Source organism: Oratosquilla oratoria, chromosome 4, assembly GCF_046742065.1.
Source record: "Oratosquilla oratoria isolate Oo_2021 chromosome 4, ASM4674206v1, whole genome shotgun sequence".
Taxonomy (NCBI): Eukaryota; Metazoa; Arthropoda; class Malacostraca; order Stomatopoda; family Squillidae; genus Oratosquilla; species Oratosquilla oratoria.
In genome coordinates, this window is record NC_134780.1 from 18,182,855 (window position 1) to 18,209,270 (window position 26,416).

General features: G+C 38.4%; 2 protein-coding genes across 3 annotated transcripts; both read left to right on the forward strand.

Moving 5' to 3' along the window:
* Positions 1–218: 218 nt before the first annotated feature.
* Positions 219–26,093, forward strand: EloC (transcription elongation factor elongin C). Of its 2 annotated transcripts, none has more exons than XM_076183529.1 (3): positions 219–372; positions 21,646–21,871; positions 25,199–26,093. In XM_076183529.1, the coding sequence occupies exons 2-3, from the start codon at positions 21,663–21,665 to the stop codon at positions 25,338–25,340; spliced, it is 351 nt and encodes a 116-aa protein (XP_076039644.1). In that variant the 5' UTR covers positions 219–372; positions 21,646–21,662; the 3' UTR covers positions 25,341–26,093. The 2 variants fall into 2 exon arrangements, with proteins under 2 accessions (XP_076039644.1, XP_076039642.1); XM_076183527.1 differs by lacking the exon at positions 219–372 and adding an exon at positions 509–545.
* On the forward strand, positions 9,027–19,767 carry LOC143024581 (uncharacterized). Its single transcript, XM_076183393.1, has 3 exons — positions 9,027–10,942; positions 11,789–12,202; positions 19,619–19,767. The coding sequence occupies exons 1-3, from the start codon at positions 9,277–9,279 to the stop codon at positions 19,765–19,767; spliced, it is 2,229 nt and encodes a 742-aa protein (XP_076039508.1). The 5' UTR covers positions 9,027–9,276.
* Positions 26,094–26,416: the final 323 nt, after the last annotated feature.

Below are 26,416 nucleotides of genomic sequence, written 5' to 3' on the forward strand. Positions count from 1 at the left end.
TTTTGGTTCTTATGATTTTTTGTACAAATATATCAATATAGAATATTCAAGGGGCTTAGATAATCTTTTTTCTTAAACCTTATTTTATAATTATATATTATATGGGTATGTATATATAGATATTTATATAAAACTACTGTGGGTAGTGTGGATATTGATAGTTGAATATATGAAGTGAAGAATGGAAGGAATCCCATCAGTAAGGATTAGATCTTCTACAAACTTGTCAATAAAACAAAAGAAAGCTTTTAAATAGTTTTTAGTGAAAATTCTTCACCATGTTTACATCTTGGTATTTATACGTGATAGAATCTCATAACTTCAGGGAGTAGTAGTGACTCTCAATTACGTACTGTAGATCAGATAGGGCAGGTAAAGTGGAAGTGTAATCTATTGATGAGTGTATCATTGTTATATTCTAGATACTGCGGTTTGAAGACTGAATTATATGCTAATTTCAGATTATACATTGATTTATTTTTGTGAAAGGTGAATTACCGTATATTTGTCAATTCACAATTGCATGGTCACGGACACTCGCACTGGTAGTATTTGGTACTAGTTTACCATAATTGTTTTACGTTGCCTGTATTGATTGGTTGTGTGTACATGGAACAACAGTATTGTTAAATTCCATAAGTATTTGACAGGAATGAAAATATGTTGTTTAGAGAATGGACATGTGTATAATCGCACCAGTACCTTCCTGGGACCTGGCCAGGATTATTTTTTATGTATTTTTTTATTTATTTTTTTATTCAACTCTCTCTGATAGCGTTCAGCAAGTTTTGATAGTTACCGGAGAGAACGCCCTTAGGTTCATGAAAACGTCTTCATTATTATTTCATTTACTTACCTGTTCAAGCAGTAGTGAGTAGTGGAGAAATAAAAAGTAGTCTCCTGTCTTCTTGTCATGCCCCCACCCCTGGGTATTTTAGCCAGTCTAATTCATATAAATGAATCTGTCATACTGTACTGAAGGCAATTGAGGATAGTCACTCCACACCCTTGGTTTGGCTTGGAGTGTATTCCAATGGTTAATGTAATTGCAAGCCACTTCAGTAAAATTCCAGAATCACTTATGGTCTCCTAGGTGGTGTAGATCCAACTTGGCCCACCAACTCTGCCTGTGATTTGACCAACTTGGCCCCGTGGATATTCTGGCTTGGCCTTAAGCTGGGAGTCATGGGCAGTAACGCCAAAATGCTTCACAGTGCGCCAGTTGTCCAGGAGCTGAATCGTCCAGGATATACATAGTTTGGATCAATAATGATGCTTTCCTGGACTTTAAATTCACATTGTATACTCTTGTACTGTTTAACAATTTTTTCAACTTTTTTATTCCCTTTCTATAATCGTAACTGGCCCATTCTCGGAATTTATTTCTGAGTGTTTCCACTAAAATTCATTTACCACACACTCAGTGCATCAGTTGCCCAGGAGTTGAATCATCCAGGATATGCATCATTTGGATCAATAACAAGACACAGAGTGCGGGGTGATCTAATAGAAGTGTTCAAGTGGATCAAGGGAGATGCAAACAAGGTCATCATAATAAAACAACAGGGCAGGACTCGCAGTAATGGGTATAAACTGGACAAATTTAGATTGAAGAAGGAAATAGGCAAGAATTGGTTTACTAATAGGGTGGTCGATGATTGGAATAAACTTGGTAACCATGTAGTAAGCGCTGAAACTATCAGTTGTTTTAAAAAACTATTAGACAACTTTATGGATGGGGACGACAGGTGGTGATGGATACGGAGCTGCCTAGTATAGGCCTTATGGTCTCTTGCAGTCTCCTTTATTCTTGTTCTTAAAAAGGATTGCAAGGGCTGAGTATGCTGACAGGAGACCTTTTGGTCCATAACTAGGTCGAATGTGAAAAAATAGAAAATAGATTATACGAGGCATATTTTTTAAGTACCATTTTGAAGCAAAAATGAAACAAGTAGACTTTTTTTTAGCCATTTTATTTTTACATGAAAGCCTGTACTATAATCTACTTTTCAACATAATTTCCACCAATATTAAGGCATGTCGTACAATTAGCTTTTGAATACCATCCTCATAGAAATCTGCCGCCTGATTAGAGAACCACTGCAACAGCCGTTTTGACGTCTTCATTGTCATCATGGCGCTGACCACCCAGATGCTTCTTCAAATGCAGGAAGACGTGGTAGTCACTGGGCCTGTGGCAATTTGGCTTAAAAACTGGTCACCTTCCTGGCTATACCGCTCTAGGAAAGTCAAAATACTGGCTAAACGTTTGCTTTTGTGAACCTCTATCAGCATTTTGGTACCCTGCGTGAGCATAACTTTCGATAGTTTAAGTGGTCTGTAAAGCATATGAATTTGTTTTCTCTAAAGAATAGTAGGTGACTTGATACAGGTCTTTAAAATTCTAAAGGGAATTGACAACATCAAAAGTGACAAAATTTTCACATTGAATGAGAATCAGCCAAGAAACAATGGTCTCAAACTCTCCAGAAATAGATTCAATTTGGAATTAGGTAGAAACAACTTTGCCAACCGTGTAGTTAATGAATGGAATAAACTTCCTGCATAGGTAGTGCAATGTAGTTCAGTTCAAAGCTTTAAGAATCATTTAGATAAACACCTAAGCAAGATGCTGTAATGATTATGATTTATTTTATATTATTTGTTTTTATCATTTGTCTGTTTGATTTTCATTTACTATTAGTTATGTCATTTTATTATTATTTACTATTTACCTGTATGTTTATTATTTAACTATACCTATGCATTTATTTGTTATTTACATTATAGTTTTTATTTATTAATTTATTATGATTTTTTCGTATCCGACCTAGATATGGACCAAAAGGTCTCCTGTCGGCATGCTCTGCCTTTGTAATCCTTTGTAAACCATGCTTCTTGACACTCCAGGAAACTGGTCAGATAATGATGAAATCGTGAAGCATCGGTTTTCTTTCATTTTTTCATCAACTTTCTGCACCAAACCATATATGTATATGTAAAGACAGACAAATATGAAGGTGAGGTGGCAAAATGGAATGTTAAGGCTAGAGTATAGAGCTTTATTCAGAACCAGATGTTTTGACCTCTTGGGCCTTCCTCAGTGGAATGAATACAGAATAAGAATCAAAGTCCGTCAACAGCTTACATTGTGATCTGACGACCCTGGATGACCTCATCCCAGTCTCGTTGTCCCCCCACACACAAAGCTCCATACTCTAGCCTTAACATTTCATTTTGCCACCTCACCTCCATATATGTACATATATATATATATATACTGTACATATATACATATATGTATATATGTATTGTTATGACTCAGGCTGGAAAGATATTTGTTAACCACAATGGCGTACCGAGTGCCCAAGACACAACAAAGTTAGAAGGGGGATATAGAACGCATCAGACATTTGGTATGCCAAAAGACAGGACAGTATCAACCATTTAATATTTCAGTATGAAATATAATCAAACATACAAAATATGTTAACAAAACAATAATAATATTAATCCTAACACACAATAGGAATAAACGGGGAATGAGATATGTAGAATGTTTGAGAATGGGTAAGACTGAAACCTGGCACGTCGAGTCGTCGGTTGTCCAAGCAATGATTACTTCAATTCAGAGGGGTGAAGCTGGCAGCTAGCTAGAAGCGAGTCTGACGAACGTGGGGAATGCCTAGCTTTATATAGGGGAACTAGGCTGACATCTTGGCCAGTGATTGGCTGAGGGCAGTCATTCAGACATAACTGCTGAACTACTGCTTGGCTGCAGAGCGACCGAAGTGGGGGGTGGAGGAGGCTGACTGCTTGTTTCTTCGGGGTAGGATGGCAGTGTAGTAGGAAGGGTGTCATTTAGGTGAATGGGTACTTTGACACCCGGATGGGGTACCATGTCACCTGGCTAGGGGTAATATCGTGACACCCCCCTACCGAAGACCTCTGAAGGGGAACACGAAGGAGGTTAGCTGACTGGAGCCCGGGAGAGAGTATCTGCTATGATGTCAGGCCCTTTTATGTGGTGGATATCTAGATGGTACTCTTGTAAGGTTAGAGCCCAACGAAGAATTTTCTGATTCTGCAGCTTTGCTTTCTAAATGAAAGCGAGAGGGTTATGATCGGTGAATATCTTGATGGGTGTTGTTGATGACTGGAGATAACACCAAAACTTCTTGATTGCCAGGATGAGGGATAGGGCTTCCTTCTCTATGGTGTAGCTCTCTTGATGTTTGTTGAGCTTTGCCGAGAAGAAGGCCACAGGATGGAGAATGGTGGAGGTAGGATCAGGTTGTAGCAACACTGCGCCCACTCCAACTCCACTGGCATCTATTTGCAGGTGGAATGGTAGGTGGTAGTTAGGCATCTTTAGCACCGGTTCGGAAGTCAGGAACAATTTGATGTTCTCAAAAGACGTCTGGCAGGATTGGGACCACTGGAAGGATTTGGCCAAGCTGGTCAGGTCGGTAAGGGAAGCCGCGACGGTGGAGAAGTTTTTACAGAAGCGGCGGTAATAACCGGCCATCCCAAGGAACCTCATCACCTCCTTCCTTGTCCTTGGTGTAGGGAAGGCTAGGATCGCTTCTACGTTGGCTTTCTTGGGCCACACTGAACCTACGGTGTGGCCTGGGTAAGTCACGGTCCCTCGAGCAAACATGGACTTCTGCAAGTTGATCACCAAGCCCGCCTCCTTCAGACAATGGAATAGACCATCTAGTCGGGTCAAGTGGTCTTCCCAGTTGTCAGCTACCACCACCACATCATCAAGTTATGCTCCTACTCCAGGTAGACCTTGGATGACAGCATTGATTAACCTCTGGAAGGTAGCAGGGGCATTAGTAAGTCCAAACGGCCATCACTCTGTATTGGTACAGACCAAAAGGGGTTACGAAGGCAGAGATGGCTTTCGCTTCTTGGGTTAAGGCTACTTGATAATAGCCTTTGAGCAAGTCTATGGTAGATATGAAAGGGGCATCACCTGTCATATCTAGTAACTGTTCAATAAGGGGCAACGGGTATGCATCCCGGATGGTGACATTGTTTATCTTACGATAGTCTGTACACATATGAAACGTGTTATCTGCCTTTGGTACCAAAAGGCAGGGTGAAGCCCAAGGGGAATGGCTAGGTTCTGCCAAATCATGATCTAGGAGATACTGGACTTCTTTTTTAAGGATTTCAGTCTTTTCAGGGTTTAAGGTATATGGATGCTGTCTAATGGGAACTTGATTTGTATCTTTTAACTGGATATTATGTTGGAGAACATTGCATAAGCCTGGGTGGTCTAGAGTAATTTCTGGAAACCGTCTAATGACAAGTACTAAAAATGAAAACGTCCTCCTCATAGCACCATCATTGGACCTAACTCACCTCCTAACCAAGAAATTAAAACCCATAGGCATCACAGTAATTTCAGACAAAGGATGACAAATGCGTGACTTCACAAATAACAGACAAAATCCCACTCAACCAGACAGTATCATATACAAAATCCCCTGCTCGAGATGCAACCTTGCCTATTATGGTGAAACATACAGGGGATTAAACAAACGCATACATGAACACAAGGCTGACATCCATCAAAAGGTCTCCTGTCGGCATGCTTTGCCTTTGTAATCCTTTGTAATCCTTTGTAACAAACGCATTGGTAAACCACATAGACGATAAACAACATTTATCTCAATGGAACCAAGCAAACATTTTACATGAAAATCTAAACAAACCACAAAGAAAGACTAGAAGCAATATACATAAACACCAACGATTGCATCAACAGAACAGGAGACATCAAGATTGCAAAACATGCCGCCAAATACGCCATGAGACAAATGTCCACACACAACAAACAAACAAATACATCCACCTGCCTCACACCTGACCCCACATGACCACCTAGCCTAGCAACACACGTAATCCCACCCCGCGTCCCTCATAAACCACAACTGCCCTACAAATACCTATGTATTCATTCTCTGTAAATGTTACCTCTGAAGAAACCTCAAAGGCAAAACCGGTCAGGAATAAAGTCTCTTGTTCTCAATTGTGTCTTACCATTCAGAAACCTGTCATGATGTCACAGTATATATATGTATATATATATGTGTGTGTGTGTATATATATGTATAAACTTTGCAGCAGCTTCTGCATTCACGAGTTTCTTGCTGACATGTTAAAAAAGTTGAACATGTCAGCAAGAAACTCGTGAATGCAGAAGCTGCTGCAAAGTTTAATCATATCTGCCTGAAAGAGGACCTGCTACCCTTCTATTGTAATGTATGTGTGTATATATATATATATATATATATATTGTAACGTAATATTAGATATTACGTCATATGTGTAATTATGTTATAGAATTGTGTTCCTTTGTATTACATAACTATGTTCATATTTCTTGTCTATGTATGTATTGTAACAATGTTAAGCAGTAACGCCCGTCCACTATATGTAATCTTGCCTACGTGCGGAGAGGTGCGCACTCTTGTAGAACAAACAGACAAGCGAAATCCTGAATAGTTCGGAGCGCACAGATTTGACAGTTACTAAATAAATAGATTGTTCAAGCGAGTCGAGGGTCCTAAAACTACCCATGTTGACGTGTGTTAACTTACCCTCCTTCTCACTCGCACACTCACCCGGAAGTATCCCACTTTCGGTCCAATGGTATATAAGCGGTTGAAATCGCTGACTCCTTGTCATTTCTCGCTCTATTGATCTCTTGATAAAAATACAAGTTTGGACTCATGAGACGATTGGTGTGAAGTGATCACCCTTTTTGCCTACATTACGTGTCTGATATACATTGCATTACTTTACTTATATTTGTACTTATTACTTATTCTGATGCATGTTCCTGATCTCTTTGTACTTAGATAGTACCATATTGTATACTTATCTTGTGTTTCTTATTTGAACGATAATTTCCATATTCTTATAATCATGTAACGGTCCCATTGACCCTACTGCCCATTCTCTTTTGTGTTGATTGCCTGTAAATATTTTCCATTAATAATTTCGTTTACTAGTTTTATCGCTAGTTTAATATTCCTTTCCTGGAATCTTCTTTGTTACCTTTACTTCTAGTCTTACGAATTATCTAGGCCCTGACCAGATAGTTCAGTCCTACAGTGGCTTCTAGAAGTGAGCTGGTTCTTAAGCACTTATCCGTTATACGTAACGTCTCTTCACTAACCAGCCAGCCCGTAACAAAGTGGCGACCTTGCCAGGATATTGGATCAGGTATTTAACACATTCTTTTAGAGATGGATGATATAATTAAAGAATTCGTTCAAAATCCCAAGGTAAGTTTCTTAAAGAAACAAACTAAAGACACTTTGATAGAAATAGGCAAGCACTTTGGAGTAGACATTGATACAAGTTTGCGAAAGAAAAAAATACTTCAGGAACTCGTTGAAAATCTGATCGAAGATGAGATCTTATCTCCAGAAGAGATTACAGCTATACAAATTCCTTCAAATAGGTTAGAAATAGAGGCACGACTAACCGAACTTAAGATTAAGGAGATTGAATTAAAGGTCAGGAGAGTAGAAATTGAGGAGGAAGCTAAACTAAAACAAATGCAAATTGAGGCAGAATTTAAAGCTAAAGAGGAGGAAACTAAACTGAAACAAATGCAAATTGAGGCAGAATTTAAAGCTAAAGAGGAGGAAACTAAACTGAAACAAATGCAAATTGAGGCAGAATTTAGAGCTAGAGAAGAGGAAGCTAAGGTGAAACAAGTAGCTAAAGAGGAGGAAGTTAAACTGAAACAAATCCAAATTGAGGCAGAATTTAAAGCTAAAGAGGAGGAAACTAAACTGAAACAAATGCAAATTGAGGCAGAATTTAAAGCTAAAGAGGAGGAAACTAAACTGAAACAAATGCAAATTGAGGCAGAATTTAGAGCTAGAGAAGAGGAAGCTAAGGTGAAACAAGTAGCTAAAGAGGAGGAAACTAAACTGAAACAAATGCAAATTGAGGCAGAATTTAAAGCTAGAGAAGAGGAAACTAAAATCAAATTGGCAGAATTTAAAGCTAGAGAAGAGGAAGCTAAAGTGAAACAAGTAGAGTTAGAATTAAAGAAGACAGAAGTAGAAGCTAGGATTGTTGATAGACAACCCGTAGTTCAGGAAGGTCATATAGATATTTCCAAGTATGTAAAACTTCTACCCCAATTTTCAGAAGGAGAGCCAGAAATTTTCTTTCTTCAGTGGGAAAAATTGGCGCAACAGTTACAAATCCCTAAAGAAAATTGGCCATTAATCATTCAAACACAATTTAAGGGTAAGGCTCAGCAAATTTATACTTCTCTTTCAGAAGCAGAAAGCGAGTATGATAATATGAAAGCTTGTATTTTAAAAGCTTATGAACTAATACCAGAGGCCTATAGACAGAAATTCCGTAATTATAGGAAGACACCTCAGTTAACATACGTAGAATATGCGGCTCAACAAGAGAGGTTATTCAATAGGTGGTGTTTGGCTAGTGAAACGGACACCTTAGATAGACTTAAACAGTTGATTTTATTGGAGCAGTTTAAGAATACCTTAGAGACAGATCTTAGGATTTTTATAGATGATCATGTTCCCGAAACTTTAACTAAAGCTGCTGTATTGGCTGATGAGTTCACACTAAATCATAAACCTAAGTCAAGACAAATGGAATCCCAAAAGTCAAAGTCATATATTCCAGATTCAACAAAATACTCTGATCCTTGGTCCCCAAAGAAACACTTTGAAAATCAGTCTAGCCCATCACATTTCAGTTACAGGTCTGATTTCAATCAATATCCTCCAAACCAACCTTGGCAAAGAATGGAAAGGTTTAAGACTAATCCCCCTGTAACTTGTTCATATTGTAAACAGGTTGGCCATCACATTTCTAATTGCAGAAAGAGACTGACACCCTCGTTCTCCAATAAGACACCAACTCTTGTAAGTAATATAAAATCAGACGATTCAAAATCCTCTATTCAGGATACACTACCAAAGAAGCCGGTATTATCAAGTAATGTAGAACCCCCCCTCATCAGATCATGATCCTTGTTTCAAACCATTTGTATCTTCAGGAACTATATCTCATAGTAGTAGTTCACAACAATATCCTATTTCCATACTCCGAGACACAGGAGCAAAGCAAAGTCTGATTTTAAATTCTGTCTTGCAGAATCTGGGTGAGTCATATACAGGTTATGATATATTGATAGAAGGAGTTGGAGGAATTGTAAAATGTCCATTACATAACGTTTTCTTGCGGTTTGATTTAACAACCGGAATGGTTAAAGTAGCAGTAGTAGACTCTCTTCCCATAGTAGGAATATCCTTATTGTTGGCCAATGACATCGCTGGAAGCAAAGTCATTTCTCCCTTAATAACAAATAACCCTAAGACCTCAGTAGAACCTTCAGATAACTTACAGTTGTTCCCCGCTTGTGCTGTAACCAGATCTCAGTACAAGAAATCTGAAGAGGAGACCTATAATTTAGAATCCCTATTCTCCCAAACTGACCCATCTTCTTCTTCACCAGTTTCTCTATCTAGAGCAGAATTAATCAAAGAACAGAAGTCAGATCCTTCTCTTAAAAATTTGTATGAGATTGTTTCATCTCCAGGAGAAGTTGAAAATATGTCACGAGGTTTCTATATAGAAAACGGAGTCCTAATGCGAAAATGGAGAGCATCCACCGCAACCGCTGACCAGCCATGGCAAGTAAGGAATCAAATAGTCCTCCCTCTTGGTTTTAGGAATAATGTTCTAAGATTGGCTCATGATACTCCCTTAGCAGGTCACTTAGGGGTAAGAAAGACCTTGTTCAACATAACCCAACATTTCCATTGGCCCACGGTTGTCAAAGATGTTGCCCAATATTGTAAAACATGTCATACATGTCAACTTGTAGGTAAGCCCAACCAGAAAATTGTAGAAGCTCCACTCCATCCCATTCCTGTAATGGAAGAGCCATTTAAAAAAGTTCTTATTGACTGTGTAGGACCTTTACCTCCTTCAAGTAAAGGAAATCAGTACATTCTCACAATCATGTGTATGAGCACTCGTTTTCCAGAAGCAATTCCTTTGAAAAATATTAAAGCTCAAAACATAATCAGAGAAATGTTGAAATATTTCACTATGGTAGGATTTCCCAAGAACATTCAAAGTGACCAAGGAAGTAATTTTCTTTCCAACAAGTTTAGAGAAACTCTTGTAACACTAGGTATAAATCATGTAACTTCCTCCGCCTATCATCCTCAATCACAAGGTGCTCTAGAGCGCTTTCACCAAACGCTCAAGACAATGTTAAGAATCTTCTGTGCTGAGAACACTCGAAATTGGGAAGACGGACTCCCCTTTTTGTTGTTCGCCACCCGAACAACAATTCAAGAAAGCCTTGGATTCAGCCCGTCAGAATTAGTCTTCGGTCATGAAGTCCGTGGTCCCCTAAAGATACTTCATGAACAATGGATGAAAGAAGAACCACCAGTTCCTTCTTTGAAATACGTGTCCCAGGTCACCGAGAAGTTGTTAGAAGCTTGGAAGTTGGCAAGAGAGAACTTGGCGAATGCTCAACGAGTAATGAAAGGTCGGTATGATAAAAATTCTAAACTTAGAACTTTCTCTCCAGGAGATCAAGTGTTACTTTATCTTCCCATACCAGGAGATCCATTGCAGGCTAAATACAAAGGACCCTATGAAGTCTTGTCCAGAGCCAGTGATCTCAACTACATAATCAAAACTCCAGACAGAAGAAAGAGTTCCCGTCTCTGTCACATAAATACCTTAAAACCTTATCATTCCCGAGATCCAATTCCAGCTTGCAGCTCTACCACAATAGAATTGGAAGAGCCTCCTGATAACCTGCCTAATCCTCCTGAGATTCCCTTGGAAAACTCTCAGATACTACAAAATCTTCAGATAAAAGTAGGACACTTATCTGAGAAACAAGGTAAAGACATTCTTTCTCTCTTAAGAAGTTTTCCAAAATTATTTCTAGATTCCCCAAGATTCACTTCTTTGATAGAATATGAAATAATTCTAGACTCGCCAAGAGCTATCAAACAAGCCCCTTATAGAGTCAATCCAAAAAAGAAGGATTTCATAAAAGCAGAAATTAACACACTGCTTCAACAGGGAATAATTGAACCCTCCAGTAGTCCTTGGGCATCTCCTTGCATTCTTGTCCCAAAATCTGACAATTCTTATCGCCTGTGCATTGACTACAGGAAAATCAATGCCCATACTAAGGCCGATGCTTTTCCTATCCCTAGGATAGATGATATCATAGACAGTCTAGGAACTGCCAAGTATGTATCCAAGTTGGATATGTTAAGGGGATACTATCAAATCCCTGTACACCCTCGCTCAAGAGAAGTTACCGCTTTCATTACGGAAGAGGGATTGTTCCAATTCAGAGCAATGCCATTTGGGCTTAAAAATGCCCCTGCCACTTACCAAAGAATGATAAGTAATCTTGTTGCAGGATTGCCAGGAGTAAAAACTTATCTAGATGATGTGATAATATTTAGTCAGTCTTGGACAGAACACATTGAACACCTAAATAATTTCTTTTATAGAGCAGAACAAGCAAACCTTACCATCAATTTGTCCAAATGTGATTTCGGACATACACAGGTCCCCTATTTGGGATTTAAAGTTGGAAATTCCCAAGTGTTTCCAATAGACGCCAAGATAAAAGCCATCAATGATGTACCAACACCCACTAATTGTAGAGAGGTACGTCGATTCCTTGGAATGAGTGGCTATTATCGCCGTTTTTGTCCAAATTTTTCAGATGTAGCAGAACCATTGACTGACCTGTTGAGAAAAGACCACGACTTCGTGTGGACACCTACCTGTGAGACGGCCTTCAAAAACCTGAAGTCCCTTCTCACTAACGCACCAGTTCTAAGGGCACCCGATTTCCAACGACCCTTTCTTCTGCAAGTCGACGCCAGCGACACCGGTATCGGTGCCGCCCTCTTGCAAGAACACAATGAAGTTCTTCACGCTATCGCCTACTACAGCAAGAAGCTGTCCCCTGCGCAGAAGAACTACTCAACAATTGAGAAGGAGACGCTCGCTTTGGTCCAGGCCCTTATCCACTTCGAAGTCTACCTGGGTTCCTCAACTACCATTCAAGTATATTCGGATCACAACCCCTTAAAGTTCCTACAGACTATGAAAAACAAGAATCCGAGACTTACACGTTGGAGTTTATTTCTCCAACCCTTTAATCTAACAATTCATCATATAAAAGGCGTCTTTAATGTTTTAGCCGACGTCCTTTCTAGAACATAGCTTTTCAACAGAAAGTGAAAAGCTTTCCCAAACGGTGGAGGTGTAACGTAATATTAGATATTACGTCATATGTGTAATTATGTTATAGAATTGTATTACATAACTATGTTCATATTTCTTGTCTATGTATGTATTGTAACAATGTTAAGCAGTAACGCCCGTCCACTATATGTAATCTTGCCTACGTGCGGAGAGGTGCGCACTCTTGTAGAACAAACAGACAAGCGAAATCCTGAATAGTTCGGAGCGCACAGATTTGACAGTTACTAAATAAATAGATTGTTCAAGCGAGTCGAGGGTCCTAAAACTACCCATGTTGACGTGTGTTAACTTACCCTCCTTCTCACTCGCACACTCACCCGGAAGTATCCCACTTTCGGTCCAATGGTATATAAGCGGTTGAAATCGCTGACTCCTTGTCATTTCTCGCTCTATTGATCTCTTGATAAAAATACAAGTTTGGACTCATGAGACGATTGGTGTGAAGTGATCACCCTTTTTGCCTACATTACGTGTCTGATATACATTGCATTACTTTACTTATATTTGTACTTATTACTTATTCTGATGCATGTTCCTGATCTCTTTGTACTTAGATAGTACCATATTGTATACTTATCTTGTGTTTCTTATTTGAACGATAATTTCCATATTCTTATAATCATGTAACGGTCCCATTGACCCTACTGCCCATTCTCTTTTGTGTTGATTGCCTGTAAATATTTTCCATTAATAATTTCGTTTACTAGTTTTATCGCTAGTTTAATATTCCTTTCCTGGAATCTTCTTTGTTACCTTTACTTCTAGTCTTACGAATTATCTAGGCCCTGACCAGATAGTTCAGTCCTACAGTGGCTTCTAGAAGTGAGCTGGTTCTTAAGCACTTATCCGTTATACGTAACGTCTCTTCACTAACCAGCCAGCCCGTAACAATATATATATATATATAGTATATATATGTATATATATACTATATATTATATATATATGTATATATATAGTATATATTATATATATATGTATATATATAGTATATTATATATATATGTATATATATACTATATATTATATATATATGTATATATATAGTATATATTATATATATATGTATATATATAGTATATTATATATATATGTATATATATAGTATATATTATATATATGTGTATATATATATTATATATGTATATATATATTATATAGTATATATTATATATATAGTATATATTATATATATGTATATATATATATTATATATATAGTATATATATGTATGTATATATATGTATATATATATTATATATATAGTATATATATGTATGTATATATATATATGTATATATATTGATAAATTGTTTAAGACAAATTAGAGAGTGATAGGTGGGGAAGGGTAAACGAAGATGGGCTAAGAATACATTTATTGTTCTTACATTTCGGTTATCATAACCGTCCTCAGAGAACTTGAGTTCTCTGAGGAAGGTTATGATAACCGAAACGTAAACACAATAAATGTATTCTTAGCCCATCTTCGTTTACCCTTCCCCATGTATATATATATATGTATATATATGTATGTATATATGTCTATATATATATGTATGTATATATGTATATATATGTATGTATATATATATATGTGTGTGTGTGTATATATATATATGTGTGTGTATATATATATGCGTGTGTCTGTGTGTGTATGTATATATATACAGGGTGGGGCGCAGAAACTTCCCGATTTGGGGATTGAATTATAAAGTGTTTACACTTCACAATTCTTTATTCTTTTATGTCTGTCACACGACATGGGAGATTTCCTTTTACACAGTTCTAAATACAATATCTTTTAAATGTCCACCTCCATTGTCAATACACTGATTCAGACGATTTTGGAAGCTTTGGTCTACTCTCTCTAGCATGGTGAGCAGTATATTGGCTATTTGAGTGCGGATGGCATTCTGTAGGTCTTCCAGGGTCTGTGGACGGTCGTTATAAACCATGGATTTGAGATAATCCCAAAGGAAATAATCGCAGGGGGCTAAATCAGGCGAGCACGCTGGCCAGTTTAAATCGCCTCTCAGGGAAATCAGCGCGCTCGCCTGATTTAGGCCCCTATGATTATTTCCTGTGGGGTTATCTCAAATCCATGGTTTACAACGACCGTCCACAGACCCTGGAAGACCTACAGAATGCCATATATATACAGGTAGTTGTCGACTTACGACTGATCGACTTTACGACCACGAGATAGTGCAATAATATTTAACATTTAATAGAGTAATAGAACTGTAATGTTATGCCTGGCAGTGCAGTACAATTACTTTGCACGCCGCGAGACACAAGTACGATAGTATTGGCAGGCTGCCGGCAGCGTCAGCACCTCAGCCAGCTAAATATTCTTTCATTTTGTTTGTTTGAAGTAAAATGTTTCTTAATTTTGCATTGCATTTTGTATTTTCATGTTTTGCAATTAATAAAATGTAATAGCAAAACTTTTTTTTATGCCTAGGCTAGTTTGTTGCCGATAACAATATGTTCAGTACAGTACGTAAACGAAAAGAATGTGTTTTTAAATAAAATTTTACCTTACATTTTGTATTTTTTATGTTTTGCAATTAATAAAATGTAACAGTAAAACTTTTTAATGCTTAGTCTGTTGTCGATAATGATGTTCAGTACAGCATTTTGTAGTCTTATGTGTTGCGATTATAAAATGTAACAGTAAACTTTGTTTATGCCTAGTCTATTGTCGATAACGATATTTTCGGTATACTACGTAAACGAAAAGAATGTGTTTTGAAATAGAAATTTTCCTAATTGTGCCTTGCAATGATTTTAATTTAACAAACAAAAAAGTATTTGTAGGTCAAAGATGACAGGACTTTCAGGCTACGTTTCCTAACGAAAATAATAAAAAGGTTAAGGAATATTAAAGAACATAGCTCAAAGATAATACGCTTTTATTCAGTATGCATACGTTTCCTAAAGAAAGTCTGGTGGTAAAATAATAAAAATGGTAAAAAATACAGTATCTAGTATCATAGGTCAAAGATGATAGGATTTTATTCAGTATGCTTAGGCCTAAGCTACGTTTCCCAAAGAAAATCAGATAAAATTATGAAAAGGTTAAAAATACTATACAAAATAGTTCAAAGATGCTAAGATAATTTCTGTATGCAAAATATACAATATATATATATATACAGTAACAAAAATAATATATAAAGGGTAATATATACTGTATATATATAAAGTCCGACTTGCGTCCAGATCGACTTACGACCTGTCTGTCAGAACCGAACTCGGGCGTAAGTCGACGACAACCTGTATATATATTTTACCTTACTGTCTTGCCATATCCTCTTGGACTTCAGCAACCATGGAGCATCACCGTTCACAGTCCCTAGTTACTTGTAACATCTGTGCAGGTTTGAGTTGTTTTCCCGTCGCCCTCATCAGCCCGTCCATATACTTCTCCCTCTGCTTTCCTCTTGCTCTCCTTCCCTCCACCATTCCCGTCATCACCACCTCTTCCAACCCTTCCCTCCTCATTATATGTCCTAAGAATTGCAACTGTCTTTTCCTTATTGTTGTCATCAATTCGCTATCTGTCTCCATTTCTCTCAATACTTCTTCATTTGTTTTCTTCGCTGTCCATGGTACTCTTAATACTCGTCTCCATATCCACATTTCTGCTGCTTCTAAGTTTTCCTGCAATTTTTTGCTGATTGCCCATGCTTCTGAACCATATAATAGTGTTGACCATATAAATGTTTTAACTGTTCTTATCCTTATATCTGTAGACATTTTCTTGTTTGTTAAAACCCCTTTCATTTTCTGAAACGTGCTTTTAGCTATAGCTATCCTTGATTTTATTTCTTTTTCATATCTACAATCTTCTGTCAATACGCTTCCAGGTACGAAAATTTGGTTACTTGTTCTATTCTCCTCCCTGCTATTTGTACTTGCACTCTTAGTGGATCTGTTTTACTGGCCACTAGTATTTTAGTTGTCTCCATATTTGCATTTAAACCTTTCTCCTCACTAGCTCTTATGGTTACATTCAATAGATGTTGCAGTTTATCTTCTGAGTCAGCCACCAATACCGTGTCATCAACATATCTGATATGATTTATATTAACTCCTCCAATTTTAATCCCTTCCATTCCCTCTAATTCCCTAAGGATCATCTCTCCATATAAATTAAATAAATCTGGAGACATAACACAGCCTTGACGCACTCCCCTCTTTATAGCTTGAAATTCTGTTCTTCCTCCCCGTACCCTCACTGCTGCTCTTTGTTTCCAATACAAATTTCTGATGATACTCCAAAATATTTATCAAGTCCTCATGTCTTACCCTATCAAACGCCTTCCCGTAGTCAACAAAGCAAAGATATACATTTTGTTGTTTTTCTATCATCCTCTCCATAGTTGTTCTTATTATAAAAATTGCATTTGCTGTTCCTTTCCCTTCCATGAAACCAAATTGCTCCCATGAAACTTATTCTCTCACTTTATTTCTTATTCTATTTAAAACTATCCTTAATATAATTTTGGTTATTTGACTCATGATACTGACTGTGTGATGTTTACTACATTCCATTGTTCTGTTTATCTTTGGTAGTGGTATAAAAATCAAGTAACACATATGTTCCGTTATTGTACCCTTTTCGTAAATTTGGTTTATTAGACTAATGAGTTTTCTTATTGCAAAATCCCCTAATACCTCTAACATTTCGATCATCACACCATCCTCACCCATGGCTTTCCCTTTTTTCATTTTCTTCATTGCAAATTTCACTTCCTCTTCCATTATTTCATCCCCATCTAGATATCTATAATTTTCCTCTTCTCTTTCTTGTCTGTCGTCCTCAAATAGGTCCCTTACATACTCCTCCCATCTATGTTTAATATCCTCCTCGTCCATTAAAACCTTTCCTTCTCTATCTTTGATTGGCCCCCCCATTACTCCCCTTTCTCTTGGTAATTTCTCTAATCTTATCATACATCATTTTAGAATCCCTTTTTTCAAGGTCCTCAATTTCCCTACATTGTTCATCAAGCCAACTCTCCTTGGCATCTATACATTTCTTTTTGATTTGTCTATTAACCTCTTCAGTACGGGCCTTAAATCTCGCGGGCAGCAGCCGATGCCAGCCGTACGACGTGTCGTAATAATACTCGCATCATAAAATATAGTCACCGCTTATATCGATCGTTCTCTCTTTCACCCGTGAATTTTGATAACCATAGAAAATGTGATTACAGACAGTTTAGAGAGTATGTCATTACGGAGGGGCAACTACAATAAATATAATCAAGATGCCGATATGGCACCCTCGCGTATCCACTTGCTCCTCATGACGCCTACATATGCGGCACCATATGGAAGGGGTTAAGTTCTCTATATTCATTTCTATCCCTATTTTTAGCTTCTCTTATCTTATCCATTAGTTCGAATATTTCCTCTGTTATCCATTTGTTTTTCCTCCTATTTTCAGGAAGTACCTTTTTATTTCCCTCTTCTATTGCTTCACATAACCTTTGCTACTGAAACCCCGGATCATTTACATCTCCTTCTTCTCGCAGCACTTCATATTTATTTTCTACTGTAACCAAATACCTCTGTTTCAAGTCTTCGTCCTTTCTCAACACACTTCTCTTCTTGGTTTCCCCATCTCCTTTCTTAATTTCTTCAATTTTATTTTAATATCTGCAACAACTGGCACATGATCACTATTACAATCTGCTCCTGGGTATGTTTTTACCTTTATCACTGCATTTCTAAATCTTCTGTTGATAGTAAAATAGTTTATTTGATTTCTTGCTGTATCTCCTGGTGCCTTCCATGTCCATAGCCTTCACGGATGTTGCCTAAACCACGTATTCATTACTATTTGTTGATGTTCTATGCACCAGCTAATCCATCTTTCTCCCCTGTCATTTCTCTCTCCTAACCCAAATGGCCCCACAACCTCTTCTTCTCCACCTGAACCCACTTTTCCATTTACATCACCCATAACTATCTTAACCTCTTGATTTCCACATTGTTCCATTGCTTGATCTAACTTGTCATAGAAATCATCTACTATCCTTTCCTCTGCTTCTGCTGTGGGAGCATACACCTGTATTAAACGTATGCAAAAGGATTTCCCCTGAGTTTTACTAAGAGCACTCTGTCTGACACTGCCCAGAATCCCTTCATAGTAATAGCAACCTTTTTGTTCATCATTATCCCTACCACTTTTTCTGCTCCTTCTCCAGAATATACAAATACTCCATGCTCATTTTTCACCTCTCCCACTCCTGGCCACCTAACCTCACTAAGCCCCATAACATCTATCTTCATTCTGTTCATTTCTCTCCATACCCCATAATATTTCCCCGCTTGGTGTAATGTTCGGACATTCCACGTAGCCATTCTCAACTTTTCTTTGGTTACAACAGTCGCCGGATAATGATCAGAAACCGCCTGCTGTACACTATGGAGCAAAACCAAAGAGTATATATATATATATGTATATATATGTGTGTGTGTATATATATGTATATATATACATATATATGTGTGTATATATATGTATATATATACATATATATGTGTATATGTATATATATACATATATATGTGTATATACATATATCTATGTATATATGTATATGTTTATATGCATGATATATATATATGTATATGATATATAGATATGTATATGATATATATATATGTATATATATGTATATGTACGTATGCATGTATGTATATATATATGTATATGATATATACAGTATATATATATATGTATATGATGTATGTATGATGTATATATGTATGATATGTATGTTAAATTTTGTAGCTTCCCTATCTGTGCTGCCGGTTGGTTGTCTAACATAAGTCAATTCGTCATTCAACAGTTTTTCCAGATAATCAATTTTGTTTAAAATGACCACTCCGCCACCTTTGCCTGGGTGATCACAATATTGTCATCTTCAAAACCATTGAGCAGAACAGAGGCATGTTTAACATCGCCCCTCCTATCATCCATCTGTTACCCGCATTATACAAATGTATGAAATGTTCCCCTTAGTTCACTTCACCAAACTGTCCGAAATGCCCTCCTGTATCTCCACCAAGTCCCACCCGTCCTCCTTTTTACACACACACCCCTCCACCTACCCCCCCCTTTCCTGATAACCTCTCCCAGTTCCTTCCCTGTTGGCCTATATATACTCAGTGTTTGCCATGTCTGTACTTGAAAAAGCTGTAACAAGCAAAACGTCGTACCAATAAAGTTTCGATCTCACACGGTGTTTATTCTCACAGCTAGACAAGTTGTTGACATCATTACCCGATGAGCCTCCTATACCACACAGCCCAACTTCATGGGGAGCTGCATCAAATTCCATCATTGATCAGCTTCAATACCTGAAGTGCGAGCAGAGGTGTGGAAACGGTGGGACCACTTCAGTACAATGATGCCCAAGTAGGGTTCATGAGGCACAAGTGGGTACATGAGGATGCTGGCATTGACATCTTGATATATTTTTTTATAGTTGTACATCTTACAGCTGCCTACAATACAGTCAATCATAGGGCACTCCTCTTGAAAGTTGCCAAAACACTACAGAATCACACTTTGGTTCACATCATCCAGTCTCTTCTAACAAACCGCTGTTTCTATGTGGAAATGGATGGCAAGAAAAGCAGGTACAGTTTCCAGAAGAACGGACTCCCACAAGGATCTGTGTTGGCTCCAACACTGTTCAACATTTATACCAATGACCAGCCACAGTATCAGAATATCCATGGGTACATCTATGCAGATGATCTGTGCATTGCCACTCAGTCTGATTCCTTCAACACCATCGAAGACCGACTATCAGAGGCCCTAACCACACTCTCCACGTACTACAAAAAGTGGCATCTCAATGCGAACGCAAACAAAACACAGGTGTATGCATTCCACCTTAAAAATCACCAAGCCAAGAGAGGGCTACAAATCGGATGGAACAACACTGATCTGGCACACCACCCACACCCTGTCTATTTAGGTGTTACTCTCGACAGGACTCTCTCTTACAAAGAGCATATCAACAAGTTGTTTGGAAAAATCTCAACCAGAAACAACCTCCTCAGCAAACTTGCCACCACCAGCTGGGGAACAGACCCAAACAGCTTTGGCACTGTGTTATTCCACTGCAGAATATTGCGCACCAGTATGGGCCAGGTCATGCCATGCACACAAAATAGATCCAGAACTGAACAGGTCGTGTCGAATAATTACAGGTACCCTAAAACCAACGCCATTACCTACTATCTACAGACTGGCAGGGATTCCACCTACCCACATATGGTGCGAAATAATTACCAAGATAGAAAAATATAAACAACAAAATGATCCCAGGCATCCACTATACGGTCACCTTCAGGTTGGACAGAGACTGAAGTCCCGCCAAAGCTTCATGACGGTGGAGGGACTGGATCCGACCCAAGCTGTGGCCCATAGACTAGAATGTTGGCAGGAATATGACAATCTGGGCCATAACGAGGCCATACCATGCCCAAACAAGACCTTGCCCCGAGGAGCAAACCTAACCAGGAAGGACTGGGTTACCTTAAACAGAGGAAGAGCCAAGGTGGGCAAAACGAGAGAAAATCAACACAAGTGGGGATACACCAATAGCCCCCAATGTCCCTGTGGCGAAGTACAGACAATGGTCCACGTCCTTTGGGAATGTCCATTGAGTCCCCATTGCTCCGACCAAGACCTTAGGGAAGCAAATGAAACTGCCCTTATATGGACACGGTTCTGGTGCGACAAGATATGATGATAGTTGTACATGAGTTACCCCCGGATTCTGTGAACTGGTTTGATCACATTTTCTGTGTTTATTACTCAGAATAAAAGAGAACAAGTAATACGGCAGTGACTATATTTTATGAGTAGTGTTATACATCGTACATATGGCAGCTGATGCTGCACACAAGAATTTGACTCATACTGAAGTGGTTAAAAAAGGTACAAGAAATACAGTTGAACATAGTAAACCTTGGGCTCACTCTGGAGACTCATCCCATCAGGGCAGCACTTGTAGATGAGGGGGTGACTGTGTTTTAAAACTGGGCAGCTGTGCTGCCCATCTTGCAGATACTTGTCATTGGTTCCAAACCCTATAAGTTGAAGAGTATCTGTTATAATTCTGTATCCATATACCAAGGATCTCTTCCCCTTGTAAGGGAGGTAGCCATCCAGGGCATGTACCCACCCCCTACCCATTTTTAATTCTGCCATACAAAAACTATGATCTTTAAAATACTAATGCTGGTATAGTTTTTATTTTTATTTATTTTCAGGAAGAAAAGTAGACATCATGGGGGATGACAACAAAGATGATGAACGTGTGTATGGAGGCTGTGAAGGCCCTGATGCTATGTATGTAAAGCTCATATCTTCAGATGGCCACGAGTTTATTGTGAAACGAGATCATGCTCTTACATCAGGAACCATCAAAGCTATGTTATCAGGCCCTGGACAGTTCGCTGAAAATGAAACAAATGAAGTCAACTTTAGAGAGATTCCGTAAGTATTCTTGTTAGTGAGGTTGTGTAATGTGTGTCTAAGGGAGGGGAGTGTGTTGGAGGACTGGAGGAGTGCCTGTGTAGTTCTGCCTTTTAAAGATAAGAAGGGACAACTATGATTATAATGGTTTTATAGGGATTAGTTTATTGAACATGTTTGGAAAGGCTTATGGGAGGGTTTTAATTGAGATGATTAAGAGAAGAACAGGGAATAACACAATGTAACATGGATAATGTTGTGATGCATGAGGTGAAATGGGTGGGGGGATGGGGGGGTTAGGTAGTATGTGTGAGCAAAATTTGACGCAGCCCAAAAGGATTTCTCCCCATCTCCTTTTATGCATGGGGGGATGGAGAGGTGGGGAGGGTCACCGATTTAATGAAGCGGCCTTGCTGTGGATGTGCTGTGTCTTGCGACACTGCCTCTGACCCAGGGCAGTGGACAAGATGCAGGGATGACCCATCATCCAGGAGGTGCCAAGATAAGAGGGAGGGTGGAGTGGAGTGTATTAGGGATGGAATGGGTGGGGATGGGTTTTATGCCTTTGTTTTTTGGCTACCTCCCTTGTAAGGGGGAAAAAGCCTTTGGTATATGTATGTTTGTACTGTATGTTAACTGTATGTCTCACCCAATTTTCCTTTTCTTTGATTACTTCCCTAACCGTTTCTTTCGTATTTTCTTCCATCTGCTTTTGTACTATTTCTCTAAAGGATATTTTTTATTTTCCTGTTCTTGTTTCCAATGATTTTTTATTTCAATGAGATCTATTTCTTTGACTCTTCCACCTTTGCGGTCACTACTTGTAATTGCTCTTTGACCTTTTTCTTCCATCTGCTTTTGTACTATTTCTCTAAAAGATATTTTTTTATTATCCTGTTCTTGTTTCCAATGATTTTTTATTTCAATGAGATCTGTTTCTTTGACTCTTCCACCTTTGCGGTCACTACTTGTAATTGCTCTTTGACCTTCTTTTACAGTTCTTCATTTTTATTTGTCCTCATTTTTCATTCTTTCATTTTCTCTTTTGAGGATTTCAATTTTGCTCTTTAGGTCACTTAATTCTTTAATCGTTTGCTCATTACTCATACGCAAAGTAATCAATTCCATAAGTACAGCTTGGTAATCCAATTTTAAATCTACGATTTCTTCCATTAAGTTGTTTACTTTGCAATTTCTTAATGCATTACTATATCTTCTATAAGCTTTTACTATTTCACAAGGGTTTCTTTGAAACCCTGAAAAACTGTTGTTTTCCCACCTTTGGTTTTTCCTTGGAGTATCTATCAAACAAATTCTTTTGGGGATGACACCTCTATGACTTTCCACTTTGCTTATATCCAGTCCTCTCTTCGTTGGTTCATTTATTATTCTTTCTTCTCTTTCTCCATTTTGCCAAAACTATACTTTTTTCAAGAACTGCCTTTCCTTTATTGGTCACACGAGAAACAGCTTACCCATCCCGCACAATAACAACAAGTATAATGTTATATTAGTTTCTTTGTTTTGTCCAAATGTTGTTCCAGTGATTGACTTGAGTGCGTTAAGTCTAGGTGTGCATTTGTTTTTTATGTTTGTGAGGTGTTGTTTGAAAGACATGGATGTATCGTATGTTACACCAAGAATTTTCGGTGTGTTTGTGTGTGGTATTAGAGTGTTGTTGATGTAGAGATGAGGTATGTATTTGTGTTCTTTTGTCCAGTTGGTGAGAAGTGTTGCTGTAGATTTGGTTGGAGCTATTTTGAGTCTGTGATGAACCATGTGTTGAGTGTGTCAAGGTAAGGCTGGATTATTTCTGCAGCTTTGTCTGTGTTACGATGTGTGCATGTGATTGTTATGTCGTCTGCGTAGGAAGAGATTTGTATTTCTGAGGTGTCTGGCGTGGGTAAGTCATGCATGTATAGATTAAATAATGTGGGGGATAGAACTGAGCCCTGTGGTACTCCGTTCTTAATGTTTCTGATGTGCGATGATTGGCCATTATATGACACATGAGCATTCCTGCCTGCCAGATAATTGGCCAGCCATCTTTTGGTGTTATTGTGCATGTCTGTGTTATATATTTTATTTGTTAGGTTGTGGCGGGGGATAGCATCAAAAGCTTTACTAATGTCCAATGTTATAAGAAGTGTTCTGTGGTGGGGCCTATCTGAATTGATGCCATCTAAAATTCTTTGTGTGAGGTTTGTCAGAAGAGTGTTTGTGGAGTGTAGTGGCCTAAAACCGTGTTGTGAGTCAGAAAGGGGAATATATGGTGTGACAAGTTTAAGTATTAGGCGTTCAATGACTTTAGAGGGGGTGCAGAGAAGTGTGATTGGGCGGTGCGATGTTGGGATTGTTGGGTCTTTGTTCGGTTTTGGAATGGTGATTATTTTACCATGCATACGCTCAGTGATGAATTATGCGAGTCCTGCATGGGCTCCTAATCTCAGTGAGACACACCACAACACCCTTCAAATCATACAAAACAAAGCCCTAAAAACAATTACAGGCTGCACAAATACATCACCTACAGACCATTTACACCATGAAACAAAAGTCCTCAAAGTCAAGGACCACCTCGACATGAGAGGCACACAAACACTTGCTGCAGCCACCACAAACACATCACACCCGCTACACTACATAGCAGAACACCCACACACACCAAGAAACATTAAAACTACACCCATAGACCTTTATTACACACAGATACTCTCTTCTCTTCCTCCACAACCACCAAATACCAGCCTCCGGAAACATATTCATAATCATATCACTCACCGCTCCATTAACACACTGAAAGACAACACACTGCTACATGCCAGACCCCCTGATATCCACCCTTCTGAATCCTCTCTCCCACGTAAGGACAGAGTCCACTTGGCCAGACTGCGATGCGGTCACCACCCAGCACTTCTAAGCTACCAGAAGAGGCTGGACGACCGTGTTGTGAACAGCTGCCCAGGATGTAACACTTCACCCCATACCATACAACACATAATGGAAGACTGCATTATACACAATCATGCACGCAAACAACACAACATACACTCTATAAAGGATTTGTGGGAAAACCCAGTTTCGGCTGTGGCCTTCCTTGGGGAGACGGGACTGCTCGGACAGACAGTCTAGGGAACGACAACAACAACAACGAAAATAACAACAAGTGCCCTTCGTGTTCGGCAACAAAACCGCTAGATATGTGCTCAATCACTGCATTTCCTTTTGATTCAGTGTCCAGTGTGTGTGTTTGTGTATATATTTTTTTATGTACAATAACTATTTCCATTTTGTTAAATGTGTGTTTTTGAATGCTATTAATGTAATTTAATCTTTTGCATTTTCCAGATCACACGTTCTTCAGAAAGTGTGCATGTACTTCACATACAAAGTACGATATACAAACAGCTCCACAGAGATTCCAGAATTTCCAATTGCTCCAGAAATTGCTTTAGAGCTCTTGATGGCTGCAAACTTCTTAGATTGTTGAATGTTAAGGCAATGGATAACAGCTGTTTCTAAGGCAATGGAGGGCTGGTTGGTGCATTGCTTGTACTGATGGTGGGGAAAAGTTATTTATTAAGGGGATTCAGTAGCACCTCTGGCTATGTGATACTAGTAGATTTACCTTACAACAGTACTCCTCAGTCTCATTGGAGTAATTTTTGTAACCATTTCATGAACACTTTTAACTCTTAAGTTGACTTTGCTTTTTTATTAGATAAAGGCATGTTAAATATTGATCCTAGTAAACAATGCTTGACATTGTAGTCACAATAAAATTTATTTATACTGTCATTGAATTCCCAGGACATTGTACCAGCTTTTGTCCACAGATATACACCATGTTAGTACAGGACTGTAAAGATGTGTTGTTTACACATTTTATAAACTCGTCAGATTTATTTATTCCTCTTCTAATATGAAATTTTAGGTGCTGCTTGAATGAATCTAATAACCCAGTTAGTACCACCCCATTTGGAGTTAATAAAACTATAAATACCTACACTATGGATTGCTCTTTTATTATAAGATAAGCCATTTTTGTTGGTTCTTCATGTAGCAACTTTTTTCATGAGTATTGTGAATAGGATGCAAAGACTTGTTTTCATTGTGAAAGTTGTGTGATAAAGGATACTGTGCCACATCTGGATTTTCTGTTTTTGGTTCAATCTTCTTGCCTAGTCCATGTATAAACCTGTCAAGTGATGTACCATTTTCTTATAAAGACTTCTAATTGAAATTTTTCTATTTTTGTGTATGGCACTCCTTTGAAACAAACATGACTCGGAGCACAAGTTTTCAAGGGGACTTCCATTTCTGGAAAATGTTTGTGGAAGTATTGTTTGCTAACACTATGAGAAACCTTGCCATTGGCTAGGGGGTCATAGATCATTTTAGCTCACGTCTGAGGCTAGTCCTTGGACCTGTGCAAGTATGCTGACCAATTCCCATGCCATTTTTGACTTTTTATATACCCACACTAGTATGATATAAGATTAGCTTCACTGAGAAAGGTTAGTGTTGATGAATGGTCTCCATTTCTCAACATATCATTCTTCCCTT

Bases quoted from the DNA above. Each gene is read 5' to 3' on its own strand.
- EloC (XM_076183527.1), top strand. From the start codon at position 524: ATGGTCACGGACACTCGCACTG. The intron at 546-21,645 runs GTAGTATTTGGT...ATTTATTTTCAG, and splicing joins GGTCACGGACACTCGCACTG to GAAGAAAAGTAGACATCATG. The intron at 21,872-25,198 runs GTAAGTATTCTT...TGCATTTTCCAG, and splicing joins GTCAACTTTAGAGAGATTCC to ATCACACGTTCTTCAGAAAG.
- LOC143024581 (XM_076183393.1), top strand. From the start codon at position 9,277: ATGGTTAAAGTAGCAGTAGTAGACTCTCTTCCCATAGTAGGAATATCC. The intron at 10,943-11,788 runs GTAAAGACATTC...CAAATTTTTCAG, and splicing joins ACACTTATCTGAGAAACAAG to ATGTAGCAGAACCATTGACT. The intron at 12,203-19,618 runs GTTGGAGTTTAT...TCTCACAGCTAG, and splicing joins CAAGAATCCGAGACTTACAC to ACAAGTTGTTGACATCATTA.